General features: G+C 51.0%; 1 protein-coding gene across 2 annotated transcripts in view; it reads left to right on the top strand.

Moving 5' to 3' along the window:
• Nucleotides 1–24,580, top strand: part of SIK3 (SIK family kinase 3) — a 72,420-nt gene that overhangs the window by 19,062 nt on the left and 28,778 nt on the right. For both annotated transcript variants that reach the window (XM_072979375.2, XM_072979374.2), the window contains exon 2: nt 22,879–22,995. In XM_072979375.2, coding sequence (XP_072835476.2) covers nt 22,879–22,995 — 117 coding nt within the window. The remainder of the gene's footprint in view (nt 1–22,878; nt 22,996–24,580) is intronic.

Genomic DNA, 24,580 nt, shown 5'->3' with positions numbered 1-24,580 from the left:
TTAGCCTTTTTATGTGCAGGAGATACCTTGCAGTTGAGCTGAAATGCGACTTCAGAGCTGAAGAGAAACCACTGCTTTTTGTAAAGGAGCAGCAGCAGCAGCAGCAGCAGCTCTTTCCCCTTTTGCTTATTCATAGCTGGTGTGAAACCCGGCATCTGTGGGCTGGCAACACGTAACAGCAGGTGGCAGATGGTCTTTGATGTCATGGAAGGTTGTCAAGCTGAAGTCACAGCGTTTCCTCCCCAGACTTCCACTGGCAGAGGCCCTTGTTGTTTATGAGTTATTAAAACATGTTTAAAACTGCTGCTTGTCCTAATGGGATGTGAGTGTGGTGTATGCATGTAGTTAAATTGGGGCGGGGGGGGGGAAAGGAATTCAATATGTCATTTGCATGAAGGAAACAACAGAAACCATGCAGTGGAGTGGGGTGGGAGATGGGGGAAGGCATCCAGGGACTAGAGAGTTGGCAGGAAAATGGAGGGGATCCTTCCTTCAGAACAGGAATTTCAAGATCCCTGGGCACTTTTCCTCTCAGACTGTAGGATGGTCTGCCCCCCGTGTAGTCTTGGCTCCATCCCTGACTGGTTGAAAACCAGCCTTAAAGATTAAATTGCTTTTAATTGTGTGTGTGTGTGTGTGTTTTGTTTCTCCTTGTTGTGGCTTTTAAAAATCTTTTCATGTTGCCTTAATTAACTCACTTTAATATTCTAGTTTTACTTACATGCAACCACTGGTGGGAGGGGGGAGAGGGGGAGCTTTACCTGGAAAGTAAACATTTCCTTCAGGGGTGTGGAGGTAGTGGAGTCTACAATCTGCCAGGCAGCTGTGCAATTTCGGGCCCCTCCTGATAGATCTGGCTTGCAGTCGTGTGAAAGTGGAGGCCCTTAAGAAGCTTCTGCCTTTGACTCAGCAGCTCTTCTTGTGGTTGGAAGAGCTCGGCTGAGAGACCCTCCCGGAACATGATCCACATGATCCAGCGGCGGGCGCCTCCTGTCCTGGTAAAAAGGCAGCTGTTTCGGTTTTTGTCCCTCCTCCTCTTTCTTCCGCAGCCACAGAGCAGAGAAGCTTGTTGCAGGTAAACGCTCCTATTGAGTTGAGGAAGAGCTGCCTCTTCCAGAGCAGAGGCTTGTTCAGGCTTGTGTTTTTGGACTACGGCACCCACACAACCCCAGGCAGCCTAGCCCCCGAAGGGAATTCTGGGAGTTATTTTCCCTTCCTCCACAAAAGAATGCAAACCTGCCCACCTCTAGTTACAACTGTGCTCAATATCAGAAGGAAAAAGCAGAGCTACAGGTCAGATATTTCAACATTCTCAAGCGAAGCCCTACTGCAGGTGCCGCTTTCGGCCTTATTTGTGTGTGTTTGTGTGTGTGTGTGTGTGTGTGTGTGTGTGTGTGTGTATTGTTGTTGAGTGGGGTTGGTGCAGCAGGAGCTTCAGGGATGCTCAAACACTGACTCTTTTGACAAGCACACGGGCTGCTTTTGCAGACCACCGTAAGGGTACCATGCGGAGGAACGGTGGTTTGTGGACCTGAAAAGTGGTAAATAAGCATCTCGCTGTCTCTCTGACTCCGAGGGGCAAGTCTTAGTCCTCTCAGCAAGATGGCTTCTGCATGCCACCATAGCTCCTGAACGAAGAAGCGTGTGACTCCTGGTAATACCGCCCTGTGGCGAGCAAGGTCACAGGAATGGATCCCTGCGCATGACTGGGGAGAAGAGAGTGGCGGTCTGAAATTCCTGCCGGCTGGCTCACCCGCCCCCCCCCTTGGCACGCTGGGGGAGGGGGACATCTGCGTCACTGCCTTGCCTCAGTGCACGGAGCCACAGCAGCCTCGCCAGGGGTGACAGCCGTCTTGGAAGTTGGCTCTATGTGTGCCTTGCGGGGGGGGGGCAGGCAGAGCGCTTCCCGGTGCTTTGGCCCCAGGAGACGGGGTGGCCTTGGAGCAGCAGCAGCAGCCTTGGTTTTCTGCTTCAGCCTGCCAACAAAATGCTTCGATCAAGGGGGAAACCGATGCATGGGGCCTTCAGGTGGTGACCAGTCTTTTCCTTTGCCTGTAAATCAAAGCCTGGTTTTCTCTGTGCTCCTTTGCTTTGGAACAGGCTGGAGCTCTTTCTGAGCCCGTTGGGCTCCGAGAGCACTGGCTGTTCCTGTTCAGGAGCTGCTGGGCTGTGTCCATTCAGGACACTCACTGGCAGGAGAAGCTTGCTAGCGTTCATCGTGTCTCATCCCAAAAAGGTAGTTGCCTCCCACAGTGGCACTTCCCTGGCGTTGCAGAGGCACAGCAGATGCATCTTGCTAGAGGGACTAGTAGGGAGCCTCAGCTTATTTTTCCCATTTAGGCCTTTTCTGGCTTGACCATTTCCCTCTGCCCTGAGCTTCTTTTTTTAAAAAGCTAACAAAATGACAGTGAGGCTAATGTAATAACCAGCTGTTTCCAGAGGAATTCCAGAAAGCTTAGGCTTGGAAAAATTTCTCTCCCCTTAAACAGTGAAGGAAAATCTAAGGATATTATTAGATAATAAAAGGCAGAACTTTAAAAAAATGTTTTTTTTGTTTGTGACTTGTTGGGATCTAGTACTTCAAAAGCTGTAGGCTCTTAATAAGAGAGATTAGCTTAACGAGATGCTTTAACATTTGAATCAAGAGTCCACCAGGAGCCTCTGGGCTCTCCATCCCCGGGCGGCTCAGCTGGTGGTCATGGTGGCAAGGAATAGGGCAGGACCACAGATTGTTGCTCAGGTGAGGGGACCCCTTGGGCTGAGGACAGTCCAGAAGGTGAGCGTGCCTCGTGTCCCTGGGTCACAGGATCCGTGCCAGCAGGATATGCTGATGTCAGATGGATGTGAACCAGTCAAAGCTTTTCAGTGAAACTCTGCCAGCACTTTTTCACATAGGGGCTTGGAGAACAGAAACCTAAGGTGGATATGGACAGAGTTTATACAGGTCTTCGGAGCAGGGAGGTGTGTGTAACAGACAGTGCAGCTGCTCCAGGCCTGGAAAGCAATGGTTTATACTCTCCTGGAAAGGACAGGACCTGCTGAGGCAGAGCCAAGAGACTTTGGAAATATTTTTCCATCACTCTTGCAGTGTTGTTCACTGGAAGATAAATGAGAAAAACAGGATTTGTGGACTGACAACAAAGTCAAACAAGAACTCGCACATAACATTCAGTACGCAGACTCATCAGTGCACCTGAGGCAGCTTTTCCATTGCTAAGAGGACTGACTGCATGGGGGCAATTTGTGAATTGCTTCCTGTCCGGGATTTCAGCCATTTCCATGATATTTTCCCCTAGCCATTGTTCTGCAGCCATGGCCTATGTTCTGACCTTATTGGACAGATGTGGAGCCCCTCCCTCTTTTGTCTTTGCAAATTTTGTAGTATTGTCTAGGGGTGATGCTAATTTGGGCACCAGATGTTTGGCCCTTCAAGAGTTGAGACCCTTGTTAGGCTGTGCAAGTGATAGATCCTCGGTGTGTATGTGTTACATGAGTCTGATGGGGTGGAATGGACGTAGGAATGCTGAATATAATTTGGGACCTTGTGTAAAAAATGAATTTTTTAAAAGAATTAAACATCTAAAGGTATCAAGTTGGCATGCACATCGTTGGAGCATGAGATTTCTGCATGCAGTTGAATGTTGCATTGTAGCCTCTGAGGAGACAGTGGGGAGCCATTTATGTTGGTTGATTCTTGTTGTAACCTGAGAGGTAAAAGTGAACTTTAAAAAAATATTATATACTCCAAACCAGCCTCAGCGCCACCACTGTCATGCCATGTCAGTAATGGACTATGTTATGAGGAGGTACCGTAGTATACTTATCTTTGTCAGTGCAGCCTTCCAGTCAGGGATCTGAACCTCTGGGCCGCTCTGCAGGGCTGGTGTAAACAGCAAAGTCTGACCTAATACTAAAGTATTGAGTGCAAGCTTACAACACAGGGGGTTGCTGTCCTCTCTGTCTGCCTGCCTCTCTCTGCCCCCCTCCCCCTTTGAACCTGCAATTTGAGAGCAGTGGGAACAGCCTTTGATTTAGAACACTCCTTAGCACAGATATTTTTAATGTTGCACCCGAACATAGCAGAGATAAATGAGGATAAAGGAGCCTGCTCTTGAAAGAGCGAGAACCATTCTCTTTGTTGCTACTTGTTGGAATTTGGAGGATGTGGAAATAGATGTCTGTCCCCAGTTACAGGAAAATCTTGGACTTCTCGATTGTTGGGGGCTGGGGAGGGCAGGGCTCGCTTCCCTCCTGGAAGCTTCTTAAAAAAATAGCTCCACAACACGGACCAGGATGGGCTGTGGCTCCGTCCAAACAACAAGCGGGGAGTTCTGTCTGCACCTCTCTAAGGATAGCTGGGGAAGAGAGGCAGCCCTACTTCCACTCTCTTCCTGGCCACTCTCCTCTTCTTCTTCTTCTTCTTCTTCTTCTTCTTCTTCTTCTTCTTCTTCTTCTTCTTCTTCTTCTTCTTCTTCTTCTTCTTCTTCTTCTTCTTCTTCTTCTTCTTCTTCTTCTTCTTCTTCTTCTTCTTCTTCTTTCTTCTTCTTCTTCTTCTTCTTCTTCTTCTTCTTCTTCTTCTTCTTCTTCTTCTTCTTCTTCTTCTTCTTCTTCTTCTTCTTCTTCTTCTTCTTCTTCTTCTTCTTCTTCTTCTTCTTCTTCTTCTTCTCCTTCTCCTTCTCCTTCTCCTTCTCCTTCTCCTTCTCCTTCTCCTTCTCCTTCTCCTTCTCCTTCTCCTTCTCCTCTCCTTCTCCTTCTCCTTCTCCTTCTCCTTCTCCTTCTCCTTCTCCTTCTCCTTCTCCTTCTCCTTCTCCTCCTCCTCCTCCTCTCCTCCTCCTCCTCCTCCTCCTCCTCCTCCTCCGAGCTGGGCTTCCCTGCCAGCTGGTCAGGGGCAAGTCTGGAGTCCCTGAGGCCGTTCCACCACCTTCTGGTTTTCTTTTCCACCTGTCTTGGCTCTAGTGCCTTTTTGCATCTTTGCACATTCGTTGAAGATACCCTGGCCAGCCTGTAGCTGAAGGAGCAATGTGGCTCCTAAGTGCCACCAGCCCAAAAGACAGAAGCCGGCCGCTTGCCTCTGGTCAGTGAGTGAATGAGTGGGGTGGGTGGGTGGGCGAACGGATGGATGGATGGAATGCGTGTTGACATGAACAGAAAGTCATCTTGTCCTCAAGCCTCTTCAGCAGAGATCACACACTGATGTCATACCATGAAGGGATTCTGTGGCCAGCAGTGGTTTATTGGCAAGTTCCAGGAAGGAGAACAATAGGGACTGGAGTGTTTGGGAAAGGGTCCACCTTTGATAGAAACACAAACTCTGATTTTCCTGATGGCTTTTAGCCCAGATTATACCAGCGCTGGCTGCCCAGTTGCAGATGTTCTGCGATGGCTGGGCCAGCCAGCAGCCAACTGTGCACAAAGGTTGGGGGTCCGTTTGCAGTTGTCAGTTGAGGCCACGGGGAGCAGATTTTGAAAGCCTCTTTTCCCCCCCTTTTGCTCATGGAGCCTGCCTTTCCTGTGTGAGCTCCCTCACGGTGGCAGTAGTGAAATGCTTTCCCCGTTTCTCTTGGCAGCAGCGTTTGCTTATGTGCCAAGTGTGGCAATGAAGGAGGAGTAGCATCCAAAGCCTGGAGAATGCCGTTGCGGGAAAGGGACGAGTAACCTTGATAGGCTGGTGGGAAACTTCCCCGAGTTCCTCCGCAGTGCGCATCCCATGGCAGAGGCTGCTGCTGATAGGAATTTCCCCGGGGACGTTTGGTGTGTCAAGGGGCAACTGCCTGTGAAAAGCTGGGGGGGGGGAGGGCCAAAAACCAGGGACACTTTAAAGACCACCAGATTGAGTTCTGCACGTGGCTGCATGGCTCGGCATCCATTCCTGAAAGGAGACCTGTGGCTTGAGGAGGGCTGTAGGCATTTTTTTCTGTGGGGTACAAAAGGCCTGTGGCTGCCTTCATGCCTGCCCCCCACTGCCCAGCCTCCTTGGGTGTCTTTGCTGATCATTCTCCAGGGGCACTGCTTCTCCCTGTCTCCTCCTCCCAATTCCCTGGTTCTCCTACTGTTCCACTTGCCCCTTGTCCGTCCTAATGGTGCATCTCCTTCCTACAACAGGCAAAGCTGAGTCTATGACCTGGAGTTAAGAGTGTCCTTAAATTGCCCAGGAGGTGTCTTTGAACCCCTCCTGCCTCCTGCTTCAGGGGTTTGGCCATGAGGGGTGACAAGCTGTGGAGAGGCTGTGTGGTGCAGTGGATGAACACTTGGGCCTGAATGGGGCAGAGGTGGATCCTTATCTCTGCTCGTGGGTGGGCTTTAGGCAAATCCTGATGCCTTGGCCTAACTTGCCCCTTTGGGGGAGCTCTAAGGGGGAAGATGGCTTGTCCCTGGGGTCCTTGGAGGAAGAACAGAAAGAGGAGACCAAAGAGGCCCTGAGCGGGAAGGGTTGATGTTGCCTTTACCTAGCACACAGGACCATGTGTTGGTTGAACGCCAGTTCTTCCTGGCTGGCTGGCGTGTGTCTGCAAAAAGTGGAGGGTTTGGTGTGCTGACCCTTGGTTGCCTGGTGGCAGAGTTCCTGCACAGCCACCTTTGCTGCCCTGTCACTGTGTCTCATCTGGATATACTCCAGCCTTGGAAGGATGGAATGGCCCTCGTGCATTTGCTGTCTTCCCGTGGCTGATCCTGCCTCCAGAAGGCTTGCCTGTCCACTCTCTCTCTCTCTCTCTCTCTCTCTCTCTCTCTCTCTCTCTCTCAGTCTCAGAGCCTTCGCTCCACCTTGCTCATGCACATCAGAGGTGATTCCTGCTTAGTTTGCTGGAATTGCAAGGCCCTGGGGGAGGCCTGTTGCTGCCTCCAGCTTCATGAGGACCTTTGGCTGAGTCCAGACATTCTGGACTGTGGCTAGGACCATTCCTTAGGCGGCCTCAGACGGCTAAGGCGGACAGCTCTTTGCGTTACTCTTGTGACTGGGGAATTGTGCCTCCTTGCCAAAAACAAACAAAAACACCAACCTTGATATCTCTTGTTTCTGCTTTGGATCCTGATTGCTATTTGAATGCTTTGTTCTCTAAAACCAGGAGGTAGTGACCTAGTAGATGCTGCCCATATGCATTATTGTCTTTTGTTTAATTTTGGGGTAAATATTCCTAATCCAAGCAAGAGCTGTCATCTCATAAAATATATGTTGAGACGTTCTGCCTTCCTTCGTCAACAACGATTGATTTAAAATAATTAAAGTCACAAGGCCAATGGGAGGAGATTCGTAGCCGCAGCTAGTGGGAAAAGCTCTTTTCCTACTAACTCTTTTACTTTTTAGCATTTTGTTTACCCATCAGGTGAAAAGCTGTGCCTTCGCATAAGATAACATTATCATCTTTGGTATGCCAGCAGAGATATTGTCTGTCTCTCCCAGACCTGGGTTGGTAAGCTGCCCTGCATGAACTTCTTAGTTGTGTACTTAATGTCTCACATGAGAGGTTGTGAGTAGTGAGAAGTGTGACATAGGAGGAGGAAAATTAACTGTTTCCACAATAGACTAATCTTGAGACCAGCTTTTCAGGGACTGGTCGTTTCCATGAATCCCAGGATATTTTATCAAGCAGTAAGTAGAGGGTTCCATCTGTTCTTTTTGAATCAACGGCTCCAGGCATTTCAGCTAGCATTCTGTGGGTTAGCGGGAGTAACCCATACCAAGAAGTGAGCTCTCTTATTGACTTCACATTTCAAAGATCACTCATGCATATGTGATCCAGGGCTGTCTGATTGTATTTTCTTATTGTTATTGCCAGTTAGGACAGACTTTCCTGCACATCTCTGTCCTAAATGTGTAAAGCGTCCCAAGTAACATGGACGAGGAAGACTCTGTGGTTCTTCGTGGCCTCTGTGAATGCACACAAATGGGTTTAGAATGTGCTTGCGCAGGATTCCTCGGATTCCTGTGAATCCACCCATTTGTGTGGATTCACAGAGGACCACTCAAAGAACTATGGTTACAGGTAAGTAACCTCTCTGTTTCCTGACCACTCCCTTGCTCAGCTTGCCCATCCTGGCATCCCCAAGACCCTCCCTTGCTCCCTGCTCCCCTCGCTTTTCTTTCCTGAGCAGCTACTTCTGTCGGTTGGCATCTGGGCCCTTGGAAATGGGACTGTGCACGTATTCTGCTCCTTTCCAAATCCCCACCAGTCCCTTTGGAAAGTGTGATCTAAGAGGGGCTGCTGGTGTCACTAGCAGAGCAGGTGTTGGCTTTCTGAATGGGATCATTTAGGAAACTAAGTGGCTATCATGCGAGACCAGCCCTTGTGATTAAGCAGCAAATGTCACGCTAGTACAGATAGGATGACATTCCTTGAGTGCTGAACCCTAGACCAGGAATGTGCTGGTAGGGTAGCATTTCAGCCATATTTTTCATCATGCTTGGAGGAGGAAAAAGCTATCCCTGGAACCGTTTCCTAGCCCATGAATGGCAAGGCTGGATGTGCTGAGAGCTGTCCCTGTTCTATAGCATAATGCCTCGTCTTTCCATTTCTGCATTTAAGATAAATGGACTTTAGATTGTCAGAGTGCTGGATGTGCTGTTTTATGAAGTCTAAGCCTAATCTTTCCCGTGTTCCTGAGGAGTCCCACAAACCGTGCCTCAGAGTGCCGACTCAGTTTTCCTCTGCATGGCAAGGTTTCTAGACCTTGTTTATCTGCACCGGAGAAGTTGCTTTAAATAGATGGTCCTGCTTTAAAGCACCTGGTTTGCAATGGAGGTTTGCTAGCTGCTGTGACTGGGTACAGATGCCACCTTCTGCTCTGTGTCCCTCTCCCACCACAATTTCATACTGAAAGGGGCACAGTTTTCTTCCCTAAAAAGTGTCCTTTGCTTGGATAGCCATGACCTGGTGGGGGGGGGAAACACGTAGGCCTTCCTATAACTTGCAGGCATGCGCATGTGGGGTTTTTGTGTTTCAGGAAAGCAAGACGGACTCTGTTTGTCTCTAATGGCGTGATTTCAACCCAGATTTTGTCCAATATATGTAGGTTTGTTTCTGTGACTCTCTCTGACCCCTCCACAAGTGGACAAAGACCTTTCTCTTCAGGCAAGCCTTCCCGGAGTGACTGGCTGCCTGAGTGGGATTTTTAAATGGATTCTTGTGTCTTAGAGCTTTGAATGTGTTTTTGGTCTTGCTTTTGTTTACTGTTTTTTTAGTGTGGCATTTCTTTGATTCTTTGTAACATTTGTATACATACCGTTTAGCTTTAAATGTTGTCTTTTAGTGAAGTAAGCTGCCTTGGGTCCTCTTTTAGGAGAAAGCTGGTGTAAAATGTTTAAAATATATAAAAATAAATAAATTATGAGCAGGTGGCTGCTCGCTTAGGCTCCCCACTGGCTGTGGGAATGGCCTTGATGCCCCATTGCTTTGTGTTAGGAGGCCAAAGCTGCCTGAAAATCCATCTCATGGCATGTGGACTTAAAACAGCCCAGCCAGAATGTCAACGGTGGGAAAACTAGAATTTGGCCTTTGATATCATGGATAGCCTTTGAAGAGAGATGGGTGGGTGGTGTTTTAGGGGACAGTCTGGAGCAAAAGAGATGGGTTGGGTCAGAGCATCCGAGGAGGGCTTTCTTGGCTCCTTAGCTGGAGTATCTGTTGGCTTGAAGGTAGGTTGGTGTTCGGCTGAACACCGGTTTCTGCCTTGGGTTGGAAGGATCACCCTAAAGTTAGGGAACTACCTGGGAGAGCTTTGTATGTTGCCTGGAGGGCACAGAGAGACCAAGGAAGTCTGGACCTGGGGCTTCTCCTGGCTGCTGATTTTAGCCTTGAAGTGAAAGGTTTTGGAAGTTATGGGGGCTACATACCAGGGATGCTCCCCCCCCCCCGCTAGAGTTCTGATCCCTCTCTTGCTTTTGTGTGGTTCCCATAGAAACTGCTGAGTGATTGACAGAAACAGCCTAAGGAGATGAATGTCAGAAATTAATTCGAAATCTTCCAGATTTCCCAGCGGTGGCTCTCATCCTCCTGTGCTTTGCTGCTTTTCCTTTTCCTGTGCAGTTATTTTATAGGTGAAGGCATTGTGTCTCTTCATTGCCTCCTTCCAGAAGAAGCTAAGGCCACTGTGATGACCGTTAAGGACAGTCCACAATCCAAGGTCTTCAAAGCACAGGACCGGATACAGACCTTCAAGGCTGCAAGAGTCTTTGGTTAGGCAAGGGGACCCCAAAGGATGGGATTTAGGAAAGGAGAGAAACAGAAAAGGAGAGGCGGACAGGGCCTTAAGAGGCTTGGGGTCCCCTTCTTTCTTGGCTGTGGTAGAGAAGAGAGAGGGAGAGCCCTAGAGCACCAGTCTTCCAGGGTGGTTCTCTCTGGCTGTCTGCTGCTGGTGCTGGACGGCATCAGGAAATTGCTGTTGCCGTGATGGAGAACAAAGAAGTGGGGAAGAATGTTGAGGGTCTGCTCTTGTAAACAGATAATTCAGCTGTTCACAGCTCCCTGTGAAGCCACAGTGTTAGCGTGGCGCTTCTCTGGTGCTCAGAGATGCCATAGTAGGCTTTGCCCTTTCACCGAGCGAGACTGTAACATCGGATGAAAAGGAGAGCAGGAGCCATTCAAACCACGAGCAATCCCAGTTTTATAAGAAACATGGGACCCAAGTGCCTGGAGTAATCAGCCTTCCGGAAGTGACCAGAAGCATCAAAGTGCAGTGCTCCATCGCCCAGTCTAGCAAGGAGCCCAGGCAGGATGTCATGCTAAGTGCTGTCCAAAGCTGTTGAGAGGTCCAGGAGATGGGTAGCTGGATCACTTTGGACTTTCTGTCTGGCATTGCATAATTTTCCAATTGGGGGTGGCCAAGAGAAGACATTCCAGGACTGAGCCTGGCTGCATTAGAAGGTTATTATTGCCCTGATTTTGCACACGCCGATGCCCCCAGCCTTTTCTAAAAGGGGAGGTTCCCCAAGGTGAGTGAAGGAGAAGCTGCTGCAGTCTGCTTGCTGGCTTATATAGCTATTGCTGAGTAAAAGCTGCTGCTGGATGAATGGGGTGGTGGTTTCCTCCAGATGCTGCTGCCTGTTGATGTGCCAGCCAGGTCACCCCACCCCACGTGTAGCCTCCTCCTGGAGGAAGTGCACTTCAGTCCACACCACGCTGTGGAAGTGCCAAGGCTGAAGCAGGCACTCCAGGTTGCTTGCCTGGATAGCATCCGCCTCACCTTCCTTTGGCCACTAGGGCTGGGGTGGGTGGAGGAGGGAAGGAGCAGGAAGAGGAGGTATCCAAATGAAAGCTGCTGTGTCAAAAGCTGGGGAGTTCCCGGTTTGGGATGAGTCATCCCTAAAGGACAAGAGTGAAAACATTTTCAGTTGTGTAAGGAGAATCGAGGAAGTTACCAGCCAGTTAGTTGAGTGCCTCTTTCACATCCCAGTTGAAAGCATGAATATGGACCAGCTTCCTTATGGGGTAGAGCGGCCAGTTGTGGCTCTCCCAAAGGCTTTGGGCTCCACCTCCCTTGCGCTTGATGTGTTAACGATGGCTAATGGGAATTGTGGACCAAGAGCATAATGGAGCGCCATCGTGCCCACCCTGTACAGGAGAGCAAGTCTTTCGGAAGAAGCATTAACTGGGCTCCTGCCAGGGTCCCAGCGTGGTCCACAGACACCGGGCGAGGCAGAGAGCTTCCTTAAGTAGCAAAAGGGCAGGGTTGCCATTTTTATTTGGCCCTTCAAAAGATCACCAGAAGGCTGCCTCTGGAGGTGTTTACTATATCAGCATCTGGGTTTTTGTTTTGTTTTGTTTGTTTTTTGGCTATCTAACGATGCTACAAATTATTTCCTAAAAAGTCATCTCGACAGATCTTGCACTAGGGTAGAAATCTGCTTTGGGTGCCTTATTCCTCATCGAGCCTGGCTAGTCTTACCTGGAGGCCATGGGGAAGTCTGTGGCCCAGATGGCATCTGAGATGACCCTGAGTTCCTACCAGCAAGCATCTCCCCCTGCCGCCCCCCCCAACTTATGCAGGACAGGTAAAAGAAGGCCCCTTGATTTATGAGGCCACCTCTCTTCAGATTGACCTCCTGTGCTGTGCCTCGGTGCAGAAGGGAGGCTGAAAGGGGCTACACAGCCCGCCCCTGGTGCCTGTTCTTGAACTTGGTCATGTAACCCCGAGGCTAGGCTTTGCTGCTTCCGATTCAGCCACTCCCAGCTGCCTCGGGTGAGGCTGTGCCCGTAGGTTCAGCCTGACCCGCATTAGCTCTGCGGGGTCCAGCAGGAGGAGCGATTGGCCCATGGGTTTGTTGGTATGCTGTTCTCTGGGGAGAGGGGCTGCTGCTGCTGCTGCCGCCACCGGGACAACACGCCCGCCCCCCCCCCCAGCTGCTGAGCAACCCAGCCTGGCGTTCTGGCTTCTCTCTCATGTCGTGCCAGCGCATAGCAAAGCCACACTGAGCTCCAGGGCTGCTCACCCGCGGCCACAGCGTGAAGCCTGGTAATCTAAGAACTGGGCTCATGAAGAGGCAGGTTAGCCTTGTGAGCTGGCAGGCAAGCAGCGCCTTGGCCACCGTCTGGCCATGCTTGGCCTCAGGGCTCCTGGTTCTGGGCAAAAGAGCGGGAGCTACTCTGTGATTTCCTGGCCTCCATTTTCTGAGAGCCCACTGCTTTTAATGGCATGTTTTATCACTAGAGGTTTGTCAGCCCTGAACGCACTTGGCTGCAGCCTGATTCAGGTTTTACTCTTCACTCCTTGGAGGGTGTGCGGTAAAGTTGCTCCCCCCCCCTTTTTTTAAAATTTATTTTCCTGAAGTGCTTTCACTGCAAGCAGTTTGAGTTTGTCTGGACAAACACTAGCCCTCTTTCTTTCCTAAAAATCCTGTCTAGGCCCCACTCCTTCAGAAATCCGAATGACCTCTGCAGCCGTCGGCGTGAGCCGGTCAGCGCATGGGCCCCCTGAGTGCCGGGGGGGGGTTCTCTGCAGCTGGCTTCTGGGGTCTTCCCTCCCCATCCCAGGCTTTCATATAAGCTCCTTCAAGCAGGCTGCTGGCCACTGAGAAAGGAACGTTCCTTTTTTCTGTTGTGCTCTTCAAAGGATGCTGCTTCAGGTTTGGAATATTTTTCAAATGCTACCTCCCTAACTGTACATGGCTTACATGCTCTATTTTTATTTACATTTTTAAATACCTTTGTAATCCGTGTTGAGCTCCTCCATTGGATTGGGGGGGGGGGAGGTCAAACAAACAAACAAACAAGCAAATAAAATGTCAAGCCTTTTAAAAGTTAGGATGTTTGTAAAAAAACTTATTGTTAGGTCTTTTTATGTGTGTGCTTCTGAAATTTGACACTGGTTTCTGGGAGGAGGCATTTATTTCCACCCCTCCATGAGTTTGGGCCTCCTTTTGCTTTGTAGAAAACAAGTGCCACAGGCAGGAAGTCTAGCCTCCAGAAATTTGTTCAGCTGCCGGCTGGTAAGATGCAGCAGAGTTTAGATTTCTCCTTCTTTTTTTCTTTTCTCTTTGTCCCGTTTTGTCAGCCTTCTGACGGCCCCACGTCCTGCTAGAGATATGCACATTCCACCTTATGCTGCAGGCCCCCTTGCCAGGCAGGTTGGGTGCGCCTCTCTTCGAGTCCAGTTGGGCTTCCCTAATTGCCATTCTTGCCAGCTCTTTGATCCAGACTCTGCCTGTGGAAGGCATTTTCGGTTCCTGAAGAAAATGGCTTTCCCCCCTATCTCTTTAGTTTCCAGGCAACCTGGCCTTCTGCAGGATCACAGCACCCCAATGACGTCTGTGTTGCTCTCCTCCCCCCTTTCTTTCCCTCTCCCCCTCGGAGGCTGAGGGTTGAACACATGTGAGCTGTTTTTCATCTTCCCTCCCACGCTGCTGCTGCTTCGGTACATGTGTGGGAAAAGGCAGCTTGTCGGATGGAACAGCTCCGGTTGGATCATCTCCTTTCTGCTAGACCTTTCTGGGCTTGCGTTTCCTGAAGTAAAAAAGAATAATAATAATGATTTTGCCCATTTGCTTTGCACTGGATTTAATGCTGCCCTTTTGGGTTTACGGATGGTGTCCAGGCCTGCCTTGGTGGCTTACGTGCATGGTGTTAAGGTGGAAGGAGGGTCTATAAGGAGGTGACATGTAGGAGGAAATGGAGCCATGTTCCCAGCTGGCCTCTTCAGAAGCCTTCAGAGGTGTATCTGGTCTGGGGTATTTCTAGACCCATCCACCCAAGGGATTCCATTTCAAGGTTCAAGACTCTTGGCCAACCTTTAATCAACCAGCTGGCTCGGCTGTGTTTAACTAGTTCAGTGCCCAACTCTTAAGAATTACTGCGGGAGGTTGGTGTTCGAAACCTGGGCCAGTTGTTACTTTAATGTTTTAATGAGATGGATTTTCAGGTAGAATTCAGTGCTCATTGACTACGCAAAAGCCTTTGACTGTGGACTACAGCAAACTATGGCAAGTCCTTAAAGAAATGGGAGTGCCTGACCACCTTATCTACCTCCTGAGAAATCGATATGTGGGACTGGATGCAACAGTTAGAACGGGATATGGAACAACTGATTGGTTTAAAATTGGGAAAGGAGTACGACAAGGCTGTATATTGTCTCCCTGCTTATTTAACTTATATGCAGAATACGTCATGCGAAAGCCTGGACTCGATGAATCCCAAACCAGAATTAAGATTGCCAGAAAAACTATCAACAACCTCAGATATGCAGATGATACCACTCTGATGACAGAAAGTGAGGAGGAATTAAAGAACCTCTTAATGAGGGTGAAAGAGGAGAGTGTAGAAAGCGGTCTGAAGATCATGGCCACTGGTCCCATCACCTCCTGGCAAATAGAAGGGGAAGATAAAGAGGCAGTGACAGATTTTACTTTCTTGGGCTCCATGATCACTGCAGATGGTGACACCAGCCCTGAAATTAAAAGACGCCTGCTTCTTGGGAGGAAAGCGATGACAAACCTCGACAGCATCTTAAAAAGCGGAGACATCCCCTTGCCGACAAAGGTCCGCATCATCGAAGATATGGTTTTTCCAGTAGCGATGTACAGAAGTGAGAGCTGGACCATAAAGAAGGCTGACTGCCGAAAAATGAATGCTTTTGAATTGTGGTGCTAGAGGAGACTGTTGAGAGTCCTCTGGATTGCAAGGAGAATAAACCTATCCATTTTGAAAGAAATCAACCCTGAGTGCTCACTGGAAGGACAGATCCTGAAGCTGAGGCTCCAATACTTTGGCCATCTGATGAGAAGACCCTGATGTTAGGAAAGTGGCAGAACTGCAGCTTAGAGTGAGGATGCTTTTTCCTTAGCAGTTTGACCCTCAGCCTTGCTGGCCTTCATGGGACGAGGGCAGGGGAAGATCCTCTCCAAGAAACAGTTGATCTGGAGAGGGGCCTGTTGGAGCACTCTGATTCTTCCTGCTTGATGCAGAACCCACGGTTGTCCTGTGAGGCATTTCTAATTCACGATGGCATTCGTAGGAAGAAGACCCCTCCTGGCAGGACATGGGGCCATGTGAAGCTCTTTCATAGGTGAAAAGACTGCTTTCCAGGCCAGCGGAAGGTAGTCCACTCAGCAGGTCTCCTGCACCCGTGCAGAACAATGAGCTTCACTCACCAGTTGCTGGGAGGGAAGGGGGAGAGTCTTGGGACTGGCCCAGAACTGAGGGTAAACCCTTTTCCTGAGCCACAAAACTAGAAATAAGGGGGAAAGTTGAAAGAAGGGGAGAAATGGTTTGTGCTGCTTTGGGGGGGGGGAGCTGTGCCCACATTCAGCAGAGCCAGGAGAAAAGATGGGTGTGAAGACCATGCCTGCAGAGTGCAGTAAGCCCTTCCCTGTTTTTATTCCCCGTGCCCTGTGTCTACACGGTGGCCTCTTAGGGATGGCTTTTAGGAAGATCAATTGACATCCTTGCCATCAGAGGCTCACCACCACCAGGGCACAGCGGCCCATGTGGAAAAAGGGCTGCACGTGAGGAAAGCCCAGGCTGCTCCTTCTTCCAGTTTGGCTGCATTGGCCGGAGGCCAGGTTTGCTCTTGGCCTGAGGAAAGGGGCCAGTTGCCCTGGTTTTAGGGTGTGTTGCCAGGGGAAAGGGCTTGGCAGTGGCGGGCACCAAGCGGGGCGATGCTGCGGATGCCAGGGACTTCTCCCTGAGGTGCCTGGTGGTGGCTGTGGGTGGATGTGGGCTCTTTCCTTCTGCTCGGAAATTGTGGGCTTGCAGGAAGCCTGACAGCGGCATGGGCTGTGGGGCAGGCCTGTAGGAAACCACAGCTTTGCAGTGGCTACCTTTTCTCCAGCAAGGCGGTGAGGGTGCAGTTCCCGCTTTTCTTTGTCACTCAAGGCACCCACCCACCCCCTCAGGTGAAAACGCCAGAGTTGTGCTGGGAACAGTCCCCGGGGGGGGGTTGTGGGTTTGGGGGCTGCCTCCCCGGGAGGTCGGTTATGAGCGGCTGCTGAAAAGAAACCTTGTTTGACCCTTGTAGTCTACCCACGCCCTGGGATGGGGGGTGGACAGGGCTGGAAGAAAGATACCCCCCACCCAATTTAACTTGTAGGACCTTGAGAGAGCTGGGACATCTTAAAGAGCTTCTAAGAGCAAAGTGCACAGCCGCCCCTGCCCCCCCCAGTCAGATGCGCTCTATGTTTGTGTCTGTGTGGGTGGGGGGAGAGGTCAGCCCCTGAGCCCTGGTGGAAGGGGAGGGCAGGGCAGCTGAGAGAGGGAAGCCGTCCCTGTGGGGCACAACCCTGGCTTTTATCTGAAGGGACACAGGAGGCTTGGGCACAGGGTCCAAGGCCAAAGGTAGTGAGAGTGGGCTTGGAACCGCGTGCACCTGAGGAGGCGGCCGGCCTTGCCCAGGGCTGGCCCAGGTTGGTTACGTAAGGTCACCAACAAAGGCACCTAAGTTCAGAGCCTTGTCTCCAGCTGTGATTTATGTCCGCGTGCCAATAAAAATGGGCTCCAGATGTGAATGAATGACACAGGGCTCTTTGAATGGCTGCATTTTACTGGCCTGATCTGGATTTAATTTGTGGCTGCGGAGCAGGAAAAGTTAAGCTTGCAGTGGTGGTTGGGGCTTGGGGAAGAGAAGGCAAAGCATCAGCACCAGTAGGAGGGATTGGGGGGGGGGGGAACGACAGCAGGGATCCCTCAAGGGAGAAGCTGCAAGAATCCCCTTTGCCCCAGGAAAGCTTCTGGTGTTTCTGCCCTCCCTGCTTCCCCCCCCCCACTGCCAAAACCACGCAGAGGGTTTATCCCATCCATCATCTTGTTGGGGCCCCTTCTGTAGTCCAGTGTGTTCGTACCGTTTCCTAACAGAATTTTCCCTCTTGGTCTCCTGACTGGCCTGGCTCGGAGGAAGCTTGTTCTGGAACCCAGGCTGTCCTTCTCTTAGGGGCAGACCGCCCTCGTGCCAGGACTTTGGGCCCTCGGGTCCCTTGAGAGGCAGGTTGGGGAAATGGACCAGGTCGGGTCCAAGGGGCAATTTCTGGAAGGCGTTCTGGTCCCCAAGCCACTGTTCAGGGGCAGGGGGTGCTGTGGGTGGGTGGGTGGGTGGTTGGGGGCAACTGGCCTCTCCCCCTCCCCGATTGTTGGTTTGGTTCTTCTTCAGGGGTTGATTCCTGGAGTCTGGAGGGCCGCTGCTGCCACCTGTCGGTGGCTCACGCAGGCACCACGAGTGGAGGAACTCCAGCCCTCCTAGAACCCTGGAAGCCCAAACCGGGGTCCTCTGAAGGACACCCCTCCCCTCCCCTCCCCTCCCCTCCCTCCCTCCCTCTTCTCGTTTCTGGGAAACGGCCTGGAGGTGGTCCTGTCATGACGGAACGTGCCGTATATGGTGTGCAATTTATTCCTACCGCTTGCAAGAGCGAGCTATTGTTTGTTTGTTTAAAATGTTTTTCGGCAATCATTCCATTCGAAGGTTGAGTTCTGATGGTTTATGGTAACTGGTAACCTCATGAGAACCCAATTATCTTAGTGAGGCTACTGGAAGGCAGCGCTGAAAGCCATCACAACAGAAATGTAAACAAAACCAGGAAAACAGGGCTCAGGCGTCTCTGCAGACCAGATGCCTTTGGGGGCCTGGCTAGAGAGCCCCCTCAGACTCCCAAGGAAAGGCCTTTGCTCCTGCCCTGTTGCCATCCCCCAAGCCCTCTCACCCATAGCCGCCTGTCCCTCTTCAAGGCGGTGGGGGCACGCTGGAGGCCTGCTGCAGGTGTATTTGAGAACATCCCTTAGCTGCCCAGGCCCCAAGTGGCGTGGCGTGGCGTGGCATGTTGTGGTGCTTTTAGGTGAGCGCAACACATCAGGACATGGACCTCTGCTCAGATGCAGACCAGAAGCCTGTGGCACTCTTTATGCACTGGCAAGGCATCTGCCTGATATCTGGTCCCAAATATTAACCACGAAGCTGTATTTTAAACTATGCTCAGTTTCTAGACTGTCTCCTGAGTCGGTCCACATTCAGCACACCTTGCAGGACCTTGGCCTGGAGATGACAAGTAACTGTGGCCAAGTCTTTCTCTGTCCAAAAAGGAAGGACTACAGCTCTGGCATGCCAAGGGCACAGTGCCACTGAAACCACTTGCATCTGTGACAGCAGAACTGGATCAGTGATGAAAGCTGACCCTTTTGTCGGAGTCCAGTCTCTTTTCTTTTCTCTGCCAGAATGATCGTGGTGGGAAGGGGGCCAGCGGAAAACTCCTGGTCTTGCTCTTCCTCTTTTGTATTGACTTGGATTTTGTTTGTTTGTCCAGCAGGTAGATATTAATTTTGGAGGAAGCCTGCCTGGATATCACTGCCTCTCAAAATTGAGAAACAGGATGTTTATGTTGGTCCCTGGTTATGCCACAGGATCTGGACTTCCAAGGAGCCAGGGGGTGGGGGACTTCCTTTGGCATCCTTTCTCTCCATCTCTCTCTCTCCCCCCCCCCCCCCATCTAGCACCACTTAGTTCACCTCTGTTCTGCACAGAGTAGAATTGATCTGCAGTCTTGGCCTGGCTTTCTCACATGGTCGCTTGTTAAATAGCGGAAAATCCAGGAGCAGAGTTGGCCAGGTTTTTCCTTGAGCGGTGGCAGCTGTCAATTTGGCTGAAATGTTTCTGGGAATGGTTCCTCCCTGCAGAAGCCTGTGCTGCTTACACAGTTATAAGGCTAACCCACAAAACGTACTGGGAATGTGCTCCCCTGCTCATTACACAGCTGCCCTGATGCACCCGGACCAGCCCAATGTCTTCACCATGGACAGCACCGCACAGAGGTGCATCATCTGCTGTTAAGCTCATCCTCAATATAGGAGGGATGTGCCTTGGTCTCGTTTGGGAGCAGAATTAATGGAGCAAAGCCTCCCGGCTGTAAGTGCCTTGCAGAGCTAGAGGTGCCCCATTTCTGCTGCCTTTCCCCTCATGGGGAGGGGGGGTGCTCAGTCACAGAGGACTGAAGGACAAGCAGCTGCCTCAACTCCTTAGAAAGGAGAGATCCTGTGCCTCTTGTTGGACCAGGGTTTGTGCTCTTTTGGATTGACTCACGGCAGAGGTGTGTATTGGCAAGTGCTTGACAGGGAAGAGCTGCTGGACCTCATTGCTCAAAGCTTTTACAAGGATGGTTGTTTTCTTTAGAACGATGTGGGCATCTATGAGGGAGCAAGATCTCAGATCATGAGGCTGTTTTTTGTTGTTGTTGTTGTTGTTTTGGTGTTCTGCAGTTTCCCAGTGACTCTTAGCGGGAGGTCGGCAGCAGCCTGTCCAGAGGTGTTTGTGCTCCTGTGTTGCAAGCAGGCAGTTCCAGAGGAAGGCCCGTGCCCTTAATTTTGTGTGACGAAGCAGCCAAGAGGCGACTCCGTGGCTTGTTTGCACCACAAGAGCTTCGGTCTCTCTTCCATCTGTGTGGGCATGATGGCAGAGTGGAACGATGCACTGCCTCTCCCTCCAGGGTGTCTGTATGATGCTTTTGAAAGAGGACAAGCCCGACAATTGGCACACCATCCTGACCTACTTAGGGAAACCATCGGTCCCATGAACAAGCCATTCTAGCTCCCTCGCCTTTTATTCCATAATGACAGGGATGTGGAGAACTGGGAAGCCTTGCAAGGTCAGAGGCCACGAGATCCACATTTTCATCCGCCGCGGAGGGGCCCTTGCTCCTCCTGACACAGATGGACGCTTTTGCTTGCCGTTTTGAAGAGGGCACAGCTCTTGAAACACTCTGAATCACTCTAGCCGGATTGCCCAGAGCCAAAGGGGTGCAGGCACAGAGGACAAAACAGCAGCAGGAGCTGGCACGACCCTTCCTGGCTTTTAGCTGGGTGGGGCCCTGGGACCCGGCATGGCCCCATACAGGTCTCTCTCTCTCTTGCTGATCAACACAGAAGGAAGCAGAACAATGTTCGGCTGCAAAGCGCCAGGGCCCAGAAACTGAGGTTTCTCCTTGTTGCTCCAAGGAGACTGGGAACTGTGTTTCCGAATCGGACTTCTCGCCCTTCCCCACAGATTGTTTGGTGGCTCTCTGCTCAAATTGCCAAGCTAAACATCTAGCAGATGCAGGGGAAAAAAAGGCTGCTTGGATTTTCAGAGCTCTTCTACTAATTGGTGTCTGAGTGTGGACTGGCAGCTGGCATGGTTCCTCCAGTCACTAGGCTTTGTTAGCATCCCATAATGGGATTGTTAGCTTCCTGGGGCTTTTGTTTTGGAGTTCACTGGAGGAATTCTGTTACGGATTAGTTTGACTCTTAATTATGGCCTAGTTTGGTGTGCTGAGCAGAATTTGGGCCACTCTGTGCATGAGCCCAAGGCACCCTGGGCAGGACTATGTGGGGACCGGTTGCCTTCTGAAAATGGGGCAGGTGGCCTCTCCTGCTGCCCCTTGAGTCTTTAGACCCCGAACTTTAGACTTGAGGACACTGAGGGGGTGACTCGTTCTGGAGCTTTGTTTCTGTCCTTGTGAGTGCCAGAGAAAACAGATGAGTAATGCATCTTGTCAGCTACTGTGGGCAGCAGGATGCATAGCTAGAGCATCTTCTGGTCTGATCCGGGGGCCTCATCATCTCTGGTGAGGAAGAAGAGACACCCGGAAAGCATCCTTCTGGGAACAGCTGGCATCCAGCTGGTCTGCTCACGGCACTTACAGTGGGAACAACCTGTTGAGATGGAGATGTTTGGAATCTATGATAGGGCTGATCCGTGAGAACTAAGTTCTTCTGAGCCTGCTGAGTTAGAAAGCCTCCAACAACTCCCCGTACTGACCAGTTAGGCGCTTTTTTACCCCTCCAGGTCCCCCCCCCCCGTTGTATCCTTCAAGCATAGCCCAGGCTGCTTGCTCACTTGATGATTTCTTTGGTTTAGTCTTGCCTTTCTCTCAAAACTGGGACTCGAGGTAGTTCACAAGATTAAAAACGTGTGCAGATGAAAACAGATGAAAGCAGATGTAAGAGATCGAAAAGTCATCGTTAAATAAATTAGGGTATCAAACCACTTTTAGATTGAAAGCAGTCTAAAAACCTACCAGCCGCATTGATGCCGTAAGTGGGAGAAGCGAGCAATGCTTTTGAGACTCCATTTCTCCCTTAGCGTTCATACTTGTGGCCTTCCAGCACTGCTTTTCTCTGCTCCAGCTGTCCGAGCACCTGCTAGGAGACATGCCTGGGGCAGCCCCTGGGAGGAAAGATGGCTTGCACACCTGGAAAGGGTAGTGCAGCTTTTGGGAGAGGAGTGGCTGATGGGGAGCCTGGCGAAGAGAGACCCCCGCCCACACACCAGACCGTTTTGCCTTCCTGGCTTGGGAGGTTGGGGAGCAGGGTGGAAGCTTGCCTAGTCCAGCGTTTTGCTGGCCAAGGGGCGAAAGGGGGCCTGCCGTGCTCAGCCTTTTCCTGATTCATGAACCCATGGCTGTGCTCCAGCATTTGCGCTGGCAAAGCAGCACGGACTTGGGTTTCATGTGGAATTGAACATCTCCATGGTGATGGGTAAACAGCCCTTTAAACAGGTGGCTTCGAACCCTGGTGAATGTGCCTGAGCGAGGACACTGATTGGTGTGAAATGGGACACACGCTGTCCCAGGCAAGGCACTTGAGAGGCAGCAGTGAATGGGCAGAGAGCAGAGGATGGCAGATTCCTCGGGGTGGGCCCCATCATGGCTCCCTCGCTGGCTGCTATCCCGTTCATGTGCTTAGCAAGTCCGCTCGGCTTGCCCGGCAGGATATGGTTTCCAGCCTCATCTGTGCAGCTCCACCTTTTGGGGGAGAGCATCTGTTCTGGCACACACACACACACACACACAGAGGCGTTCAAGACATTCCATCGTTACAGTAAATCACTGAACGAAGATAGGCTTCACTCTAGGAAATCTTGCCACTTATATTGGGTTCCTGTGATTATGAATAATGAACCAGGAAGATATGTGGAAGCACACTTCTAAGGCTGTCCTCTTGCTGCTTCATAGAACAGCGGCCGATCAGTCACGTTCTTATGTTCAGTGGCACACAGAAGGTGATAGCAAAGGCATTTGTGAAAGCCCAGCGCTTAGGCCTGGGTTTCAGTAAGCAACAGACTTTGTGACAATAGCCCCTAGAGGTTAGTGGTCCATCCTCCCTAATCATGACAGCTCACGAGGTGTGGGGGTTCACAGAAAGCCAATGCTCCTGCCCTTCAGATCTCCACTTTGGGTCCCGTGGCTGGAAAAAAAGAGACTTTCCCCACATACCTGCCTGGACAGGTGCTGCCAGCTGGGATGAGAGTTTAGTGGACTGGATAGACCGATGGTCTCACTCTGTGTAAGGCAGCCTAATACCTTTGATCACCCGTTTGTCCTGGCTGGGATATTGCCCTTCTTGCAGATGACGTGCAGAACAATTGTCTTTTGCTTTTGGCTGGATGGCCCTTCTGAGGTTCTCTCCCCTCACAGTCTGTCTTGCTGGCCCTTGTCAGGTTGCCATCAAGATCATTGATAAGACCCAGCTGGATGAAGAAAACCTCAAGAAGATCTTCAGAGAAGTTCAGATCATGAAGATGCTGTGCCACCCGCACATCATCCGACTGTATCAGGTAGGAGGGCTGTGTGGTTGGGATGTGGGGCACGTCCCTGGCATGGCTTGGCAGTAGAAGGGCTGTGATAGCCCACGGCGGGGCTAAATGAATCCTTCAGGCTCAAGGTGGCACCTGGCTTGTCTGCACCTGTTCTCAAGGTGTGCACAAGGTGTTGATACCGGCTGTGTGGCGCTTGGAGCAGCAGCAACGCTGGCGGCTGGCGGCCTGCAGGCACCGCCTGAAAAGAGGAGCCTTTTGTTGTGTGAAAGCAAACCGTGAGGCCAGAGACAAGCTCTTCCAGCGTCCACAGCAGTGAGGGTGCCTGCTCCTTCAGCCAAAGCCTGTCAGCAGGCTATTCGTCTTCCTTCGGCCCTTCTCAAGGAGCAGCTTTCTTGCACTCTGACCCTCCCTGAAGCAGTTAAAGGAAAGCAGGCAGAAAAACAGGCCAGTCTGATGGGCTCCTATCCTCTGACAGAGGATATCTGGTTCCTGGAAGGACAGGCCCTGTGTCTGTCTTCCTGACCCTCTGTGGACGGAGGTCTAATGTATAGTTTTTCTGAATGGGACACAAGATCTTGGTGCACAGCCTGAGGAAGATGGATTACCATTGAAAGCTAGCAGTCTGCTTGGGTTTTTTAGTGGTCCAATAAAGGGTATTGCCCGCTCCTCCTAAGAACAGTCTCTGCTACATCTCTGGCAAGGCAGATCAGCCTGGGAGAAGACGGGGGAGGCCATGGTTTTGTCAGGCCATGCCCCACTACAGCGTACCATTTCCCCAAAGCGCCAAAGGTGTTTGTGGCAAGCAGCCTTTTGCTGGAGGCATCCATCCTCTGGGCACTGCCCGATCTCTGTGTTAAAGAGAATGCTAGCTGCCTCTGGAGCAAACAGCTTGGCTAATCACCCAAAGCTCAAATCCCTTTGAGGAGCTTTCCTTGCTTGGAGGGCATTCCTTGTGTCTGCCAAGAGGCCGGGCCCTCTCACTGGGAGTCCGTAGTTCTTTGGGTAACTGGAGCTAAGGAAAGAGTTCGGAATTGCCTTAGAGCAGTGGCCTCCCAGCCTTGGGTGCCCCAGGTGTTCTTGGACTGCAACTCCCAGAAACCCTGGCTGGCACAGCTAGTGGTGAAGGCTTCTGGGAACAACGATCCAAGAATACCTGGGTTACCCAGGGTTGGGGGGGGCACTGCATTAGAACAGTGGTTCTCCACTGTTATTCCTCCAGATATTGTGGACTTTTACTTCCAGAATTCCCAGCCATTGACCACATCTGTCTGAGACTTCTAGAGCTGAAGGTCTGGAGGGCCATGGGTTGAGAATCACAGCCTCAGAACATCTGATCTTGAACCCTCTGAGAAGGATGTAAGGGTTGGTCTTCCTATCAACAGGATCATCAGTTCAGTGGCTCAAGTACAAAAGTTGTAATATTAATTCAGAATGGCTGGCCCATCCTTAACAGCTGTCATCTACTGTAGTCGCGAGCAGTTGTTTTTAAAAAGATGGATTAGTGATCCAGAGATTATCTTAGCTTGGATTGTAGGAGCCTTCTATGACCCTGCTGGACACACAGAATTAGACAAGCAAGCAGAGCCCCTTTGGCCTGGAAGGG

The sequence above is a fragment of the Pogona vitticeps genome, chromosome 8 (genome assembly GCF_051106095.1).
Source record: "Pogona vitticeps strain Pit_001003342236 chromosome 8, PviZW2.1, whole genome shotgun sequence".
NCBI classification, from domain to species: domain Eukaryota; kingdom Metazoa; phylum Chordata; class Lepidosauria; order Squamata; family Agamidae; genus Pogona; species Pogona vitticeps.
This window is presented reverse-complemented; position numbering and strand designations above follow the sequence as displayed.